At 40.9% G+C, this 19,399-nt stretch overlaps 2 protein-coding genes and 2 long non-coding RNA genes across 4 annotated transcripts; 1 reads left to right on the forward strand and 3 right to left on the reverse strand.

Annotated features, from left to right (window-relative positions):
* Nucleotides 1–354: 354 nt before the first annotated feature.
* LOC115753323 (monocopper oxidase-like protein SKU5) lies at nt 355–5,702 on the reverse strand. The gene is made up of 9 exons (XM_030691891.2): nt 4,949–5,702; nt 3,576–3,685; nt 3,196–3,466; nt 2,974–3,112; nt 2,458–2,818; nt 1,827–2,192; nt 1,648–1,726; nt 1,078–1,274; nt 355–648 (listed from the first exon to the last, which is right to left on the reverse strand). Exons 1-9 carry the CDS (start codon nt 5,129–5,131, stop codon nt 531–533), a joined length of 1,824 nt encoding a protein of 607 aa, XP_030547751.1. The 5' UTR covers nt 5,132–5,702; the 3' UTR covers nt 355–530.
* On the reverse strand, nt 4,127–4,937 carry LOC125313600. The gene is made up of 2 exons (XR_007197259.1): nt 4,830–4,937; nt 4,127–4,768 (listed from the first exon to the last, which is right to left on the reverse strand). It is a non-coding gene; the product is annotated as an uncharacterized LOC125313600 (long non-coding RNA).
* A 5,849-nt stretch (nt 5,703–11,551) lies between the features above and the next one.
* On the forward strand, nt 11,552–13,465 carry LOC115753325. Its single transcript, XM_030691893.2, has 2 exons — nt 11,552–12,151; nt 12,739–13,465. Exons 1-2 carry the CDS (start codon nt 11,657–11,659, stop codon nt 12,799–12,801), a joined length of 558 nt encoding a protein of 185 aa, XP_030547753.1. The 5' UTR covers nt 11,552–11,656; the 3' UTR covers nt 12,802–13,465.
* A 552-nt stretch (nt 13,466–14,017) lies between these two features.
* LOC125313599 lies at nt 14,018–14,402 on the reverse strand. The gene is made up of 2 exons (XR_007197258.1): nt 14,151–14,402; nt 14,018–14,109 (listed from the first exon to the last, which is right to left on the reverse strand). It is a non-coding gene; the product is annotated as an uncharacterized LOC125313599 (long non-coding RNA).
* Between the last annotated feature and the right edge of the window lie 4,997 nt (nt 14,403–19,399).

The following is a 19,399-nucleotide window of genomic DNA, read 5'->3' on the forward strand; positions in this document are numbered from 1 at the left end:
TGGTCCGGTTCGCAGGCGCCTTACCTTGGCACAAGTTTGTTCGACAGTATCGATCTCACTAGAGTTGTAACTCCTATTACTAGAGTGATGCAGATGCAAACAGGAAAACCTTTCATCTGTGTTTCTTGAGTCTGAACATGCAACAGACAAACCTGGGTTTGACTGCTTTGATCTTCTTGTTCGTGACAGATAATTTAGACAGTTTGTCAGGTGGTGATCACGTGCTGATGGTGATCATGGGGGTAGATTCCTTGCATGGTTTGATTGCCTATATTTTCGAACTTAAAATTGCACAATGCCCTGTGACACCTAAAGGGTTCGCATGGTGGAAGGCAATGTTTGAAGAGGGACTCACTCCTGTAAAATTACAGTTAGGAAATTCCACCTCTTTGATCAGCAACATTGTACGGTGACTTGATCTCTTGACGTCTTGACCTCCACAATTGAAAAGCCATAGAGCTTCCTTCAACCTCAAAGCATGGAAGATGCTCCCATTTTGCTATAGCATGAAGTCGTCGCTGCGGAATCATTCAACTTGGCGAAAGGACAAAGCACCCAAACGCTACTGCTACTAATGCTATTAGAGATGCTTTACTGGCATTAGAAATAGATGGTGCACCGGAAAACTTGAATCTCTGGGCTTGGTCACTGCAGAACAGGGAATCAAAAACTTAATTTTAGGAAAGATGATAAAGTTTCAAACAAGAGAACACTAAATCCCTAGTTGGCCACAGCTGTTTTTCCAATACATGATACACATCGAGGGAGATATGCTGTTAAAAAAATCATGAGGCTCTCAGGATGTTCCTCTAATGCATGCTTCCGCATGGATTGATTTATGTCAATTAGGGATATGCAGCTGAGCATGTAAACACATGTGCGCATGCTTGGGGGTAGGCTTTTGCATTTTAAACTATCAGAGGTAGATAAGTAGAATGCTCAACAGAAAAAATAATATAGTCCATTCCAATGGAAAACAATTAATGGAATGGATATCATTTGCTACTGATTTATTTCCCCTTAAACAATAGGTAGTGATTAACCAAGCTGCTGCCTGTTGGCTTTGTGAGATCTTACTTCTGAAGCGAAGATAGGAGGCCGCAGAATATGGCATTATCAGGCAACTGCAGCTCAGTTGTGTCATTCTCAGGATTGACAACAGTCATATACAATTCTTGACCCAGATACCATGAGTCAAGATTCTCAGTGCGGAGATTCCAAATGCCAGCATTGTCAAGCGAAACCAAGATGGCTGTCCAAGCACCTGGGAAAACCTGTAATACAGATGGGACTTTCCAAATCATACAGAGCCTCTTTTCTGCAAATTTCTAAACAAATAATATATTTCCTTCCAAGTACAAAAGGATGTCTTCGGAGTTCCATAGCAGCAATACAGAAAGATTCAGATAAATTAAAGCTAACTATAGTGCCAAATAGAAGTTTGCGCTAAAAAGAAGACGCGGAACAAATATTACAGGCACCTGACTGACATTCTGCACCCTTGTAAAGATGAACAAAAATTACACGTTCATGAACGTCCAAATATATGAACACTTTGCCTGTGGACAACCTTTAAATGCAAGATTTTGGCCCCAAAACTGATAAAGAACTCAGGATAAGCACAAGAGAGACGGTGCGTCGAGGTACCTGCGTAGTGCAACGAGCAACCCCATCCCATTTGTTATAAGTGGCTCTGCTACTTTCTGTCCAAACTCCAAAATCCATACTGCAGCACACCACAATATCGCCAACTCACTTATCTTTCAAATTCTTGGGAAGAAAGGGGGCACAGTATCAAAGCTTTTAGAAGACAACTAGAGGCTCACCCCACAACAAAGAACGCATAGCCATCTAAGTGGTAGTTCTGGACATTAGTGTCATTGTTCTGGAAGATGATTTCCAGAAAACCTTTATAAGTTCCATTTATCAAAGAAGTATCAACTTTGGCAGGTCTGTTCAACAGTCTGTTCGGGAAATCAAGCTTGTAAAGACCGGGAAGGTTGAACTGCTGTGCAAGCTTCAGGGGAGTTGAAGGTGGTAAATAGGAAATACCATTCAGGGTGGTACGCCACTTCCCATTGATAAGCTCCGGAGATCTGTTAAGGATGACATACACATCCGTTACAGTAATCTCACCATACCTGAAAGAACCTTGCGGATTGGGACGAGCAGCGCCAGCAGAAACATTCCATCTGAGTAACAGATCTATCTCACATCAGTAAGCCAATGTAAAGGAGAAAACAGAAGGCTCGTAACTAAGCACAAACACAGAAGTCCACACATATATTATCTTGCCCAGTTGTTGCCCAATGTAGCGATGAAATTATGAGCCCAAAGAAAATTAGAAGTATATAAGGACAAAATTTAATTATAAGACTTCAACAGTAGTTTTGAATTGCGTCAGCACATAATAAAACGTGATGAATTAAATAGATGAGAGTTACCATTGGCTACAACCTTATGGATCTGGCTTGATTCATTGAGGCATAGGCATCGTTCTCACCAGGATCGGGGAGAGGACTCAAAGCTGGCCCTTGGGAGTTGGAGTAGTGCAACACAGCGACTCCAGCGGCTTTACTGAACTTAGAGGAGTTAATGAACCTTGGAGAGGCAACTATGAAGTAGTCGGTGCTTGCATTTTGATCCATTGTGACTAAGAATGAGTATGACTGCCCCACATGAATATCCATGTTTGCATAAATTTGCTGAACTGTGTATGATCCTTCAGTCTCCACCAGTAGTAAGTTATGATTCTGTATTCTGAAATTTAAACTTGTGGAAATACCAACATTGTGCACCCTAAAGCGGTACGTTTTTGCTGTTTCACATTAAAAAAGAAAGGTTATGTCACTTTCTCATCACTTAAAAGTTGAGGATGGCACTGCAAATCAAGTGACTACATTAAGCATAACTCTAAAACCCCTCACCATAGGGACAAAACTTATAAACTCACAAATGTGTGGCATAGCTTACCTGGTTCAACATTGATTATCTGATAAGTAATGCCATCTTGAACAAGTTCCTTGTCATATTGATAGGGTCCGAAGCCATTAATTAAGATACCATCAGGAAACCCAAGGTCATTTCCCTTTTCTATGTCTTTCCTAAGTTTCTGTTTGCAAAAGGCACACATAAATGATCACTATATGACGAACCAAGCAGATAGTGTTAGACCTAGAGAGACTTGATACTAACCTTATGGCTTTTAGTATACCAGTCACTAATAAAAACTGTAACATCTCCATCTGGTGTTGCAAAAGGTAGTGGAATTACATCTCTGTTGTTTATTATGATTCCCCCATATCCACCCGCTGCTCTCTGGAAGTTCAAGGACAGGAAGTAAAAAAAACTCCCTATTTGATCTTTCACCTGGAATTGGTATGTCCAATTCCATCCTGCAGGAATCGGGCAATTTGTCCCCAATACGCCATCTTGCCAAGAGTTCTTCCTATGTTGTATTCCATTCCTGATGAGAATATGATTTACGAGCGTTAGCAGTCAGCTACATCTGATATCTGATTACCAAGGCCATATTCAAGGATGATACTTAGTATGTAGGTCTTTTTATAGGTTACCATGTCAAAAGCACTGACTCATCGAGCTCATTCTTGACATTGATCTCGACATTCCAATTAGTAGTGATGTTGAGAATGGGCCCTGGGAACAGCCCATTGATCCCAATCACCTGAACATTTGTCATGAGAGAGTGGCATTTTAGCATTCTGATGAAGCACCCTTATCAAAGCTATGTGCATCACAAGAAATGAAGAAGGCAAAAGATCTTCATGTCTTCACATGCTAGACGTAACATGCATGAACTTTTATCAGAACCACAGTGAGAATTCTTAAAGCATCAGAATATATTTGACATACAAAGGTAAAAGTATTGGAAGAAACACAAAAATGCAACAAGATGTAAGACATGTGACTAATCAGCAGTCTGGAAAAGAACCCAACAAGATGAAAAAGAAAAAAAAAACTGACAAGTTATAACCCAAAAATAATCTCAAAATGAGACAAAGAAAGAGTGAAAATACGATTTTTCTAGATACTTCTACCAGGGAGGTTTCTGAATTCAAAATTTATTCACCGAGATAGTACGGAGGAGAAACATAATCACTTTGCCGAATAAGTTATGAAAGAGCTGCAAAGGTTACAAGAACATTCCTCCTATTCACTAGATCAATCTGCATATAACTCGTATGATTGTCAGAACGTGGACAGTATTCAGAATCTCACATGATGTATATTCCATAGTGCCTTATCCAAAAAAAGCTAATTAAGCCAGAAGAGAAACCCAAAGGATACAAGTAGATCGGACAGGCTAAATTCTCACCAAGCATATGTTATGGCCCTTCACACTGAAATGATGCGCCTGAATACATAATATAAGAGACGCCATATGTCTTGATAAGACACACCAAATTTTACCAGCATTTTGAAGATCCAACCACGTCCAAAATCACGCTTACATTTTTCCCCTCTCTTGTTGCTTTTTCCATCATCTAAGGTAAATCATAAGGTCATCAAGTAGTAACTTTCCAGGAAGACGAAAACTCAACAGATTCCATGTAGTTCAAAACAGAGAATTCAGCCTAGCTACACTATGAGCGGTCTCTAGACGTCAAGAATTTTGATACTAATGGCTTTTCCTTGGGGGGGAAGATCTGAATTCAGGAAACGCAGAGCCAGATAATTACTCAACATTCAGCATGAAAAGACAAACCATCCTAGCAATCACCATCAGCAGCTAATTAACAGCATTTACCTTTTAATTGCTGTTACTTAACAGCATTTACCTTCTGACCAGAAAAAACAACAGCATTTACCTACTAGATCACAGCGGTCAGAAAGCGCGGGAAAAGAAAGAACCAACGAATGATCAAGCTTCAAATAGCAAAGCGCAGAACAAAAGTTGGAAGGCAAGTGAACGAGAAGCGAAATAGACCTGCTGCTTGACTCCGAGGGGAGAACTGGAGAGATACGACACGGTCCAGTCGAAGTACACATAAGGGTCTTCTGCTAAACCCCTACTCAACGACCCAAGAACCAAAATTGCGGAGAACAAGGACGAGGGGATGAAGGAGGAGCAAGAACCGCCGGAGGGCATTTGCAACCCCTTCTCGCTCATGGATAAAGATGGAGGGTACCGGCTGGCCCTTCACCTTTGCCAAGTGGGAATTGGGAAGTTGAGTGACGGAGTGAAGCGCTGCCGTAGAACAAGACAAGAAGAGACAGCAAAGTTCGCAGATGAGAGAGAACGAAGAAGTGCAAAGAATGGTGACAACTGGGGAGGTGCTGCAGAGAGGCCAGTCGAGAGATGGGTCCCATTGGTGCTTTCTCGCAGTTCCAAGTAATTTGTAATAGAGAGAGAGAGAGAGAGAGAGAGAGACCACGCAAGCTGAAGCAGTGGCGGCTTTTACGACTATCTCTTTCGCCCAAATTGAAAATGGTGGGGTCGAGTCGAACAGTGCAAGAACTTGGTGTGCGCAGTAATCATGGCGGTGGAAAGATTCAGGAGCGATTTTTCTGCGAACCCCACGAGAGATTTGCGTTCCCACTTCCACAGTCGCAAGAACTGCTGTTTGAATATCTCGAGAGATCGAGAGCAGGAGCGCGCGCCCCAAAACAGTGGAAAGAAAGCAGAGAGAGATCCCTTTGTTCCATCCATTCTCTCGCAGGACCAGCGAAAGCATTTCTCACCTTTTGACGGCCCTTCGAACAGAAAAAAGAGTAAATTTTCAGCCATTGATCATAAAGATTGTTGGGTTAATCGTTGAAAAAAGAAACATGAAGAACTACGAGAAGATACGAAGATCCGCCGCACGCTGTTCTTGTACGTGCACGGTACGCCACCCACCCGGCAAAGCCATGGGCGTTTGCGCTGAATACAAAGATGAAGCAACATATGGGCCTGATATTGGGCCCAGCCCACTAGACCCATTTCATCTCACGACCGGCGAACTCGAGCGTCTCTCGGGTCCTTTGGGCTAAGATAAAAGCCCAACCAGCGTCGAAACGAACACAAACACTCGGCAAGCTTTGGACCTTTCAGCGATCGGTAGCCCGAAAATCTTCTTCAGATCGGGGCCCACGTGTAGCGAGTCAGCCTCGTCGATCATATAGACACCATGTGGGTTTCGCACGATACAATTCTTTTTTTTTTGTCGGATTTTTTTCCCATAGAATTCAACGGTTATGATTATGTCCGATTCACGGACACTAAGGTTGCATGTGGTAACCATTCTGTTCCGGAAAATTGATTCTGATTAAAAAGACTTTTTCTGATTCTGTTCTTGGATGAGTTTTAGAGAATCAAAACGCGTTTGATAACCGCCCAAAATTTATGTTCCTGGAATAAAAACGCGTTTAATAACTGTACAAAATTTCTGTTTTAAAAAACTATTTCTCTTTCTAATTTTTTTCATTTAAGTCAAATAACTATGTAGTTTCCAACAAAAAAAAAAACTATGTAATTACTTTGTAAAATTTCATCCTAAATTGAAGACTAATTTCCAATGCACACTAAAATAATTTAAAATATATATATATTTAGCATGTCATAAATGAAACACAAATTTTAATACATTACGTTTAAAGTTCAATTGAAGCATGGGACAATTCCCTTATTGAGAACTCATTTTTTTTCTTTAAATGTTGCGTTGTCCAAAATACATACAAATATAGGAGCCAAATAATCAAATTATCCACTCGACCAAAAAAAAATTATCCTCCTTGATACGAAGTACAAGTCCTTCACTATCATTTTGCAGCTTCTGTCATAAATCCAAGTGGGTGTTTAGTTTCACTTCCATGTGCAAATGTTTACATTTTGTGACGCACGGCTACGAGTACATATGTTATCATCCATATGTTGGATGCCATCATCTTCTGTGACATTTTTGCAAAAGAGTGAAATTTAGGAAATTTAGGCCCAAATTTATGAAAATGAGGTCAAACTAGCCTAATATAAGCTTATTCTATTTTTAGGGATTTTCTATTTTTTTGTGATTTTTTTAAAATTTTCCATTTTTTTTAAATTATTTTATTTTATTTTATTTTATTTTTATTAGGTTGAGAGAAAAGTGACGAGATAACCGAAATAGAAAAATGAGATATGTGAGACTTTATTTTGTTTTGTGATTCTTTTTTTCGGAACCAACTTTTTTTTTGTTCTAGATTTTGCTCTAAAACTTATTCTGATTCTATAAAACTGATTTTGGGAACATAATCAAAATCAAATTTGTTTGCGTTGCCAAATACGATTCTCATCCTTTTTTGTTCCTAGAATCAGAATCGAAAAATAAAAATGGTTGCCATGCGAGCCTTAAATCTAGATAGGAATATCATGTCTCGGATACCTTATCATTAGTTCAGGGAAAAAGAAAAAAGGTCTTACTTATATGATAGTATAACAATATGACGGTGAAATATTAGGCATAATATCAGAGGTGGGTCCCACCATGATTGCCAAATATTCTTTGACATTTATAATACCTACGGTTGAAATTGCACATTTATTAATGTTATACTGTCGGCTTATCAAATTCCAAAAGAAAATGTGCAAAAATACTGAGAATAGGCCTTCGTGTCTAAAACTCCATTTCTAATTTTTCTTCTCATACGTTGCTCACATTACTCATATCGGCATCTAAAACTCCATTTCATCGACACCAAACATGTTGTTCTACGCAGGCACCCGTAACTTCCGAGATGCTCCACTTAAGCATCTGCCTTTAGGGGCCACCACTTTAACGTCCCGCTTAAGCAGAAGCTCACTCGCGATGCTCGTGTCGGCGACCAAAGCCCCGTCGCAGCGACACCACTCACGTCCCGTCGAACCCTGGCACCGCAAGATGCTCTTCGGATTCCGATGTGCTGGCCATTTTCAGCTGTCTTTTCGCCTCATGGGGCGACCTTAGTCTGTCCCTCTGAACATGCATGTTCGTCGGTCATCGGTCGAATGCTCAACCTGTACCATCAAACGTATCGGGCCTCGAACGATGGAGATGAGTTCGAGACAGCCATCTTCTTCGTACAGCCGGTGGGTGATCTTGGCTCTGATTTCCTGAAATATTGCAATCCAGTGAATTATTGTCGTTGATCTAATGGATTCGCCACCACTGACGTACGTGCTTGCTGTCATGCCAGGGAACATTAGCCTGAAACTTGCCAGCACGATAATGTGTTTGTTTCGCAAAAATTAAATAATTTTAAAATTATTTTTTTAAAAATCATCCTTTGTATTGCTTAAAAAATAAATGAACAAACAATATTCTATGAAAACATTCAAATATAAACTACAGTCACTAATGAAAATAATTTTCATTGCCTAATTATTACAAGTGATCATTTTAGAAAAATATTTTTTCAACTCATTCGTTTTTCACTGATAATGAATGATTTGAAACATATTTTTTCAAAAACGACGGCTTACATCGTTTATAAAAATGAATGAATGCAAAAAATATTTTCATTGTCCACAAAAATGTTTAGCCATATATTGTGGTTGATAATGAAAACTAATTTCATTAACTAATTAATGCAAGCGATACAAGCGATCATTTTTCAGAATATATTTTTCAAATCATTCATTTTTCGCGTAATAAATGGAACCTAAAATGATTTTGAAATGAGTAGAGGGACTTGACCCCTCCCCCCAAAATAAAGCAATGTGAGTTACATAAGTTTGTGAAAATAAGGTTGATTATGAAAGAAATAGAATGTTCAATTGCATGCATGATAATCAAAAGTATGTTACACTCGGTAGAATTTGACAGGATCGCTATCAATTTTTTGAAACGCATATATAGCCCGAAATATAAGTGGGTTGATAAATTATTGAAATTTCATAACACGCATTCCTCAATTTTTAACATATTGCAAAGTTCGGTGGTTAATTTTGAAAATGAGCGAAAGACAATAAACATTGCGACAAATACAATCGAACATAATGCTCGTGTTCCTCTTTTAGATCCACGACACTCTTGCACTCCTAATGACATTGACTAGTGTCATCACGAGTGCAAGACCTCCTTTTTTGTAGTGTCGGGCTCCCTTTCCTCTTTTATAATTGCGCTTTGGTTAAAGTCAATTAATATCTTACTTTTACAAAAAAAAAAAAAAAAAAAAAAAACATAATGCTCGTGTCATATTCGTCACTAGTCCCACTTTGCTTATTTCAATGAAAAATCATAGATGTGAGCGATTTCAAGGTCGGTTTAGATTTCACTTGGACATAAAACCCATCCATTGAAACCAGTTCCCCAATTTTTCGAACTTGAAACCTACATTACATATCCGAAACTTACCCCATCATAGGTTTCAAGGTCTATCATTAATGTTTTTAATTGAATGGTTGTAGTGGACTATCACCATTGTAACCAACATTTGTTTCTATAATTTACTAATCATGACTCATATTTAGACATACAAAGAATTTGAAATATTAACAAAGTAAAAATCTCAATAATGAATATCACCGAATATGAAAGCTTAAACTAGTGATTCAAGATAGCATACTTGTCATTGGATGCTATGGAATATCACAATAGCGTGCAAAGACGTAGCACAAGGAAAATACAAAGACTTGTTCTAGCTTCCACCCGAGACCCGCTTGTTGGTATCGGTTTCTCAATTTTTGGAACATCGAATCTATCTTATTTACCCTAGAACATGGAACCGAATCGATTCTCATTAATCCGGTTCTCAATTCTACCCCGAAATCATGATCATCCCTAAAGAATGGTTGTCATTTCTCGGAGTATGGACACCCTAACGGTTGTACACTGGTATCTCTTTCGTTTCCATTGGCATCTCTATCAGCAACACGTGTAGTCGCATGTGTCCACTAGCGGTGAACAAGACGGACAACCGAACTGGGAACTGCTCGGACCGGACCAAAGGAGCCTGTTCGGTCCGGTTCCCGGTTCCTAAAAATGAAACCAATGTTCGGCCCGGACCGAACCGGACCAAAGGAGCCGATTCGAATTGGGAATTGGACCGTCTGACTAAATCGATTATTATTTATTTATTTATAATGTGAAAAAGGTGAGAGAAACTGAGCGCGTGACCTCTTTTGCTCGAGAAAAAGAAAATCGTGATCGATGGATTCCCCGCTTGTACCTCGCCCATGTTTTCTGTTTGTTTTGTTGATGCTAATGAATAAAGAACCGCCAGAGCCACGGATCTGCATGTTTAGCTCGATGAATCTTGGTGACAAACAAAAACACCAAATTGCATGAATAATGTCAAGATGTGAATTTTGATCTCAATCGGTTTTCTTGGACCATCCTGGAATCGGATCGGATCGGTCGGTAGAGGGGAAGCGTCCCTTCGATCTTGCTCTCGAATATTGGATAAGATCGGATCGGAAACCGATCACCCATATTATCCATCGAATGTGCGGCAATCGGATCTCGGTTGCCTAATCACCATTGAACTTTCGGCTCTAGGAGACCGAATTGCAATACATTATTATCCTACATCGGCAATATGGGCATTAATCTCCTTGTATTGTTGCCAATGAATGCAATTAAGCAAGTTGTCGAGCCAGACTTTGTAACCTAATCCATCCGATGAACGGGGGGGTCGTACGGACGGACACATTTAAACAAAAATGCATCACACCACATCCTTGCTTGCGACGATTAAGAACCTGCATTATTGTCTTCCTTAATTATTCGTGTCAAGACAAAATCATAACCATCATCACGCCACGACTTCCCCCCACCTCTCACATGCTTTGTCGCTCCCCCTGTCTCTCTCTCTCTCTCTCTCTCTCTCTCTCCGCTTAATTTCATTTTCCGACGTGGAATATTAAAAACGCAAACCTTCCTTGAATATTTTCAAGGATGATCAGTTTTAGAACCTTTTTTTCGCAAAAAATACACGACGTAAAAAATATTTTTTTATAAATAATAATTCGTATTGCTTGAAATAATTAATTAAATAAAAATATTTTTATTACTAAAAAAATATGTGCATGGATATTTTCGATAAAAAATTTCGTTCATTTATAAACAAGATGTTTCTCAATCCCCTTGCTAATCGGGGCCAAAATTTCAGAGATCAGAAATTATTGAAGGAAGAGTAAAATATTTCTTTTGAGGAAATTTTTTTCTGAACATTTTTCTTCAAATGAACCGAGCGTAATACTTTCAGAATAATTCACGACTTTCTCGCGCCTCTCGGTGTCCACGTCATCTCGGTCCGACTCCGCGGTACCTGCATCAGCATAAGCCAGCTGCCAGCGTGCCTATCCTCCATCCACGTCACCGTCCACCTTCCAGAAAACAGCCCCCAAACGCCCTCGAAATCACAACGAGACCCCCACTTCTTCCCCCGCGACTGCCCACGTGGCGCTTTCTGTTTGGTCCGCAGAAAAGACGAAGGCATCATTCCACGTTGCACACGAGTACACACACAGCATGCTTTCTCTCGCTGTCCGAAATGGGACCCGCACCCACCAGTCATCCAGTCACCACCAATAATTGATAAGTCTCTTGATCCGACCTGTACTCAAGCTGTCATCACTGTCTCCTTCTTCACTCCACGCACTCTCTCTGTCTGCGCAAAAATCCTGAAAAACCTCAAAGACCGCCATTACAGGGGGAGACGCCTCATGCTCTGACTGGCGATCACCCCACGAAACGCCATGCTCCACTTCGTTCTCCTCACGCTTCTACTCTCGTTCCTTCAGTCCCTCGCGGCCTCACACCACTCCTCGTCGTCGGCGTCGTCAATCTACGAAATCCTCAAGTCTCACGGCCTCCCGATGGGCCTCCTCCCGAAGGGGGTGACGGACTTCAGGATCGACGCCGATGGTCAGTTCGAGGTTTACTTGGATCGGGCCTGCAACGCCAAGTTCGAAAGCGAGCTGCACTACGACCGGAACGTCTCCGGGACGCTGAGCTACGGACAGATCGGCGCCCTCTCGGGGATCTCCGCGCAAGAGCTGTTCCTGTGGTTCCCCGTGAAAGGGATCAGGGTCGACATCCCGAGTTCCGGACTCATATACTTCGACGTCGGGGTGGTCTTCAAGCAGTTCTCGCTGTCACTGTTTGAGACTCCGCCTGATTGCACCGCGGTTAGGGCGGAGGAGATGGGCGGCTTTCACGACGGGAAATTGATCGCCGAGGCCTTGTCCAAGGTCTCTGTTTTACCTTTCTCTGCTTGTTTTAACGATTTTCGCAATTGACATCTTCCTACTTTTAGGACTTTGCGCTCCAGCTGCTTTCTTCCACCAAATGCGGGGTGTCTCTGTGATTTGTCTAATTTTTTTTTTTTTCGCTTTTTTCTACGTATGAAGCTCGTATGAGCCGAAATTTGTGTTTTTAGCAAGTGTGGAATGTGGATTTGGGGAAAGGTTGTCCTGTGAAATTTCTCCGCCAGGCTTCTTTCAAGTGTTGTCTGAGCAGTACCGAGCTCAGCTGAGCTCAATTATGAGTTTTCTTCTAATCTCAAAACTATTGCTTGCAAATTTCTCGCTTTTTTCCCCTTCAAATATTATCAGCGGGTAGTAGGGAATTCTTTTTATTTTCATCTTTCTTGGCCTTCATGAAAGCTGGACAACTTATTACTTAAAGTGATGTTTGAATCCATTTAAGCTATGATTATTTGTCGTGTGGGTCGGAGTTCTGATTAGCCGAGTGTCTTCCACGTTTAAAGCAGCAGCATTTACTATTGTTTGGTCCATTTTTATTGAAACTCTGTTTTCTTATTTCTTTTCATAAGCAGAGTCAATCGGGGAAGCTGCGATATCGACTTGATCAGGGGCATTTTGCAAGGGAAGTTCTTTAAGTGTTTGGAGAGAATGTGATCATCAAAGATGTGACATAGCCCAGCTCCAGGATCGCTCGAATCCCCTGTTCCACTGTATATCTGATACGGCGAGTTCGGTTTTAGGAGGTCCTACACTTATAATTCAGTCAGTGTGCTTGCTGCTTGCTTTTTCCTTCGAATAGTGCGGAGTGTGCATGTTACATGGCCCAGCTCCAGTCTAAAGAATGATGGCAGGTGATTGAGAGCAAAAGTAGTTCAGGTGCCAACTCCATAATAACCAGTGTCCCACCAAGGAAAAGATAATGGGAGACTGGAGCACCGAGTGAGATTATTTCAGGTGAAAAGGCTCTGCAAAAGTTAATTTTGTTTGTTCAATTTGTTGAGTAATCGGTATAATCATGATCGATACCTTGAGGTATCTTCTTATAGTATAAGCATTTCATTAAAGACACATGCCTCCCTAGCAGAGGAAATCAAAATAAGAATCTCTGTCCAGTCTCAGTATTCTCCAAATTAGCTCATCCCTTGCAATATCTTTTCCCCATTTTCCGTAATTGATACACGAATTTTTGAAATTGTGTTCGTGAGTTATCGGCGCTGTATGATCTTTAGAGGACTTAGATAGGTATTATGGTGAGCTCTGTAATGCCATGTGAGATCTCTATCGAGTGACTCGTGTTCACATTCTTATGCTCAGGTGAAAACTCTCTTCGGACTTGAGTTTGAGTTTTGAGACGCTAGCTATATGCTTAACACATGCAATCGAACATTGTTTTCGGGGATCTGCCCCTCTTCCTTTCGATTTGAAAGGTCCATAAGCAGACAAAGGTTTTTTGGAGGAGTGATCGTGAGAGTATATCTCTCGTGTAGATTTTCGTCTTAGCATCTTTTCTCTTTAAAGAAAACTGGTTTCAGGACTGTAACTGGACAAGAAAACAGCTGTCAAACTACAATCCACTGGCATCTTTTTTTGTACAGTGGTGCAGCTTCTTATTTCCGAATTTGATCTCTTTGTAACATTATTCTCCAGCTGAGTTACCTCTCTGTTGTGGTACTACATATTGGATTATGCAGCCACTAAACCTTTTCTGGACTTCAGATTCAGATATTTTTCCAATTGCTTCGTCTATTGCTCTCTATTCTGGACCTTTTTCCTTATTTATTGCTTTGTAACCAAAAAACATGAGGAGAATCTCATCAGACTAAAGATGCGGCAAATCTAAGACATTTTTTGTGGATGGGTGCTGAATAAATTTTGGATGACTAGCATGTCCAAGTAGATATAGAGTTTCTTCATTCCAAAGGTAAAATATCCACCTGCATCAACTTTCCCTAACAGATGTCCATGGTTCTTACAATTGTAGTACAAGTCCTGTGTAATTCCCCCTAATTATTTGAGGGATCAGTCTCAAGTGATGTACAGAGGACGCCCTTGGACACATAATTTGCAATGTTAAATATATCTGTGAATAGGATGATTGATTCTATTGCTGCTCCAATTCCAACATTTGTTACAAGCTTTATAGGCCATCTTCTTTCAGTTTCAGCTTTGTCGGTAAAATTCATTCTTTTGTATTCATGCTTGAAGACACTATTGTGACCAGGTGTACGCAAAGAACGAGAATGACAAAACAAAATATGAACAAGAACAAAAAAGGAAGAAAGGCAAATTGCCTTAGAGAACATAGACAACTAGTTGCAGAGATGGAATAAATGTATTTCTTTAGTATTGTTGTTCCTATTTGGTGTTCTGTAACATGCAAGAACTATAATCAGTAATCTGAAGGAATAGCAGGAAAAGAGGTTTAACCTAAGGTGATGTTGATGGTTTGAAAAACTGTTTGATGGAATTCTGTTGAGCTGATCCCAGAAGATGAAGAGCAATTTGAGTTTGCAAACTTGATCACATCAATTGCTCTCTTGGCCATTATTTTCACTGCTATTCATACCAATTTTACACTGGTGCAAGAGTATCATCTTATTGTCCATTGAGCCCTGCTTCACTAGGTTAAACATGTTGTATGCTCACACTGGAAAAAGAATTATTTTGAGAAGCTCGAGTATGCATAAGAGGGATGCTACTGATGATGCTGCATGATTAGGGTGGTTATAGTCTCGACATCCTTGTTCGAGGATTGCGCCAAGATAGGGATCTGCCCGATGGTCTTCTGATGCATGTGAGAGGGACAAACGGTTAGCAGATTGTTGTTTCTCTGCCAATTATTGCAGCTAAGAATGTCTTATTGGCCAACCTGCATGTGACCCAGTATGCATGTTTTGTCCGGGCACTTGGTTTTGCATCTTCATGTTGAAGCACAACACGAGCTTCCGAGCTACACATGTGAGAGCAAACCTTTATTTTGTCTGGAACCAACGTAATGCTGCTTGTCATAGGCCAGCAACTACAGCTGTTTTAGGGAACTTGATGCTACATGACAACTGAAGTAGCAAGACTCCAAACGACTTGCCATGTTCTAAAATGTCCTTACACGGGCATCTGAACTCGATCCTCACTGTTCTATCCATTGAAGTAATGTCTAGTATCTGAAATCGACCCTCCAGAGAAAAGCTTTCGTCTTTCGCCATGGTGTCCCCCCGATATCCTTTTTTTTTTTTTTTTCATCTTTCCTTGGAACACTGTCCCTTCAGATCAAGAAACTTTGAGATTTCCTCGAGCCTTCCATTCTGGAAAAAGGAGAGAAAGACACGCAGTAACTTCAAGGCGGGTCGCTACAGAATTACCAAATCAGTCAAATGGTGTCCAATGACTGTTATGGCAAACCTTCAGCTCGCCGGATCCTCCCGGCGAGCTCAAAGTATCAACCTTCTTATTGTGGGGGGGGAGGGGTGGGGCGGGGTGTGTGGTGGGTGGGGGTGGTGGGATATCATGATGGTAATGCGCCACTAGGGACACATGGAATCCAACCAACGCCACTGATCCAACCTTAAATCCTTATCACCGACTATTGGAAGCTAGAGCATGAGATAAAGTGTTCCCGATGTGATCGGCATCTGCAATCCGAATCTGTAGAGTGAGCACACTGGGCATTGAGATTAAGCACCCAAAAGAGGGCGAGAAACAGAGAGAACCTCTGCTTTCGATTTGGCGAGTGGATCATCAGGGTCCACCATCTGTGTAGACTCCCTTTCTTCTTAGAAACTTGGTTTCATGACAAGTGTCCACAGCAGAATAAGTAAAATTAGAGATGGCCCTTTAACTTTGACCCGGTTTTACTTTTACCCCCCTCAAATTTCCGTTTTGTCAGGTAAGCCCCTGAAATTTTGTTTGGATCGCCCTATCACTTCGGAACCACTATAAGTACTCCATGATCTGTAGATGATTTAACTTTCTGGCCGCTTGCCTAGTAGACATCGTTCTCCTACAAAGGAAATGGAAACGACTACAGGATCATTCCAAATGACTGCCAATCATCCCGCGGTATTATCCACAGGAATTGAGGAGGAGTAATGGACAATAAGATGATACTTGCGCCGGAAGTTTCCTACAGAGAAAATGGATAAGAATACATAGTCGATCTAAGCACCCAAAGGAATGGACAATAGGATGATACTCTTGAGAAGGAGCAATGGACAACGAAAGCCACAACAGTAGTCCTTCCGCACAGGTCGGATGCCCCACCTCCTCAGTTATACTTCCATAGTACTTCTCTCAAAAACGCATAACGCACATACTTTTACTCAATTTTGTCCCATAAGTCTGTGTGATGCGAACTAAAACTTATTCCTAAGTCGTTAGGTAATAGACTGAAAGGATTTCTCGGCCAAATAATTTCACCTCAACAATCGGCTTCTGCCCCGGGTAGAAGAAGAATAGAGGAGAATTTCAGTAATGGCACGAGAAATGACAGACTCCATTAGAAAGAAACAAAAGGGGAGACAATTGTGGGAGTCAAGGTTGGTATGTCCAAAAGCTTATGATAGAGTTGATTAGAATATTCTTGATACCATACTCCGCAACGTGGGATTTTCGGTTCACTAGACTCATAAACCAGTTTATTTTGACAGTTCATTATACTCTCTTCACATCAAACATAGGCCGACCGGAGGTTCTACACATCAAAAGGGTCTCCCACGAGGTGATTCTATCTCACCATACCCGTTTGTCATTCATGCTGGACTTGTCTCTCGGACACTCAATTGGGTAGTGGATTTGAAGATGATCACAAGGAGAAGAGCAGGACAGGACAGGACAGTTCATCTTTATAGCACACCTTATGTACGTCAATGACTTGTTATTTGTTCAAGCCACAAAGAGACATGTGAGAGCGTTGATGCACTGAAATTTAATGCTCTTGGTCAGGTCAGAGATTGAATCGTCAAAAAATTCTGTTTTTGTCTCCAAAAACACTTCCATAGGCATGAAGAAATTCTGCACAGATGAAATCCACATAAGGAAGCTAGATCCTGATGCATTGTACCTTTGTAACCCTCTCTTCAAACCCGTAAATGGCGGGGCAAGATACCAATTTCTTTTACAGAGGGTTGATAACAAACTTAGTCCCTGGAAAAGGAAGACCTTATCTTGGGCGGGTAGAATAATATACATCCGATTGGTTGTTCAGAGTACTTCGATCTCTGCTATGCAATCTAATAGATTGGAAAGAATCACTTGTGACAGGATCGATGCAGCTACAAGGAAATTCTTATGGGGTGTCCCAGTGGAGAAGACAAGTTCTTCACACCTAAATGTTGGGTCTCCTTGTGTAGAAATTGGAAAAGTGGTGGTCTAGGTTTTAGGCAAACCAGGGATTTTAAGGATGATTTGATCCTCAAACTCGGTTGAGGACTGATACAAGATAGAGGCAAATTATGGGTCCAAGTCCTTAAGGGAAAATATGTCAAGAGATCCAATTTTTGGAACCATGAGGTTAAGGCATCAACATCTCAGATATGGAAAGCAATCATGGACACCAGGAACTCTTTATCATGTGGGGATGGTTAGTTAATTGAGGTTGGTAATCACCCTTGGATTCCACACAAACTAAAGCATCTACCTTCTTTTATTGATCTTGATCCCATTTTAAAGCAAAGAAAAATAGTGAGCTTCTCTATCCCGAGGACAAAAACTTGGGATTTTAACAGTCTAACTCTGGGGTTTTGCCCTACCTCAGTCCAAGCCATTCTTTAGATTCAGGTTCCAACCTCCATTTGGGCGGATAAAACGATCTGGCAGCCCCCTATTGATATAAATTTTACGGTTAAATCCGTTTATAGGCTCATCAAGCCGCATACAGAGAATGATCCCAACTTTGAAATTTGGACCCAAAAATTGGAAAGCTAGAGTTCATGACAGGCACAAGATGATGTGTTGAAGGACAAGGGCTAATGTCTTGCCTTGTAGAGTAAACCTTGGTAGGCTATTGCCTGTCGTGTTGAAATCTAGAAGAAATTGCAGTCAATCTATTCAGAGCATCCCCTTTGGCCCAGATTTTTGGACTAGTCCTGTTCTCTCCTCTTTGAAACTTCACATCGCCGGAGGAAATGACAAAACCACATCCTTGAACCAGGGCGGATTGCACGAAGATTGGGCTTTGATTGCAAACTCTTCACCCTTCATGCGGGCGATTGTATGTACTAGGATGTGGTGTTATAGGAATACCATATCAAAATATCATGCTATTCCAAATTTTTCCCAGGTAATTTAGTCGATTTTACAAGGAGTACATGAATTCTTTGAACAAGTTTGGGGAAGATAAAAAACAGTTAGACAAGTTCAGGAGGAGATTAGCTTGGGGAAGGGATAAACTCCTGGCTCCCGCTGTTAGATCAAGGGCTGAAATTTAACTTAGATGGTGCGTGGAAAGAGAGCAAAGGAGCCATAGGAATTATTACAAAAGATCGCCTAGCGGCTCAGTAGTCCGAGCTTGGACAAGAAGAGGACGTTGGAACTAGTTGATGGAAGTAGAAGTAGAAGCAGCAACTCTCCTTCTTGCCTGCAATTATGCTCAGCCCCTCGGCATTCGAAGAGCGATTGCAAGGTCTTAATTGATGCCATCCAACGAAAGGTCTTTGCCCTTATGGTATTCGATCTTTTGTTGTAGATTCTCGCCTTCTACTTCAACACAATCCAGGTTAGAAGTTTTGGCCTGGACCTGTAGACCCAACGATGAAGCTGCTCATGTGCTTGCAAATTGAACCTTTGATCAAATAGGAACCACATCATTTGTTTTTCCACCTTCTCCCGTCTAGAGTTAGAAATATTGTATCACTCTAGAATTTCTTTGTACTTATCGTTTTAACATAGGTACTGCATCCGATTTGTAATGTTAATGTTCTATTTGAAATTAAAAGTTTATTTCTAGTATTAAAAAAAAAAAAAGAGATATGGTTTCCTGCCAATATGCAAGAAACATATACATTTTACGGATGGAAGTCGCTAGCCTGACAGTGTTGTCGATTATTTCTTACCATACTATCTCTTAATTAATGAGTGCTTTATGCAAAACACGAGGTAATGGTGTGTAGATCTGCAGTTGAGATTATACCCTTCTTGACGGTATTGTCGGGGAATCATTTCCCTTTATGAATAAAGGATGGTCGAAAGAGTTTTTACTTCGGAAATCACATCACACGCAAGTCAAGGAATCGAAGTCCC

Source organism: Rhodamnia argentea, chromosome 1, assembly GCF_020921035.1.
Source record: "Rhodamnia argentea isolate NSW1041297 chromosome 1, ASM2092103v1, whole genome shotgun sequence".
NCBI lineage: Eukaryota > Viridiplantae > Streptophyta > Magnoliopsida > Myrtales > Myrtaceae > Rhodamnia > Rhodamnia argentea.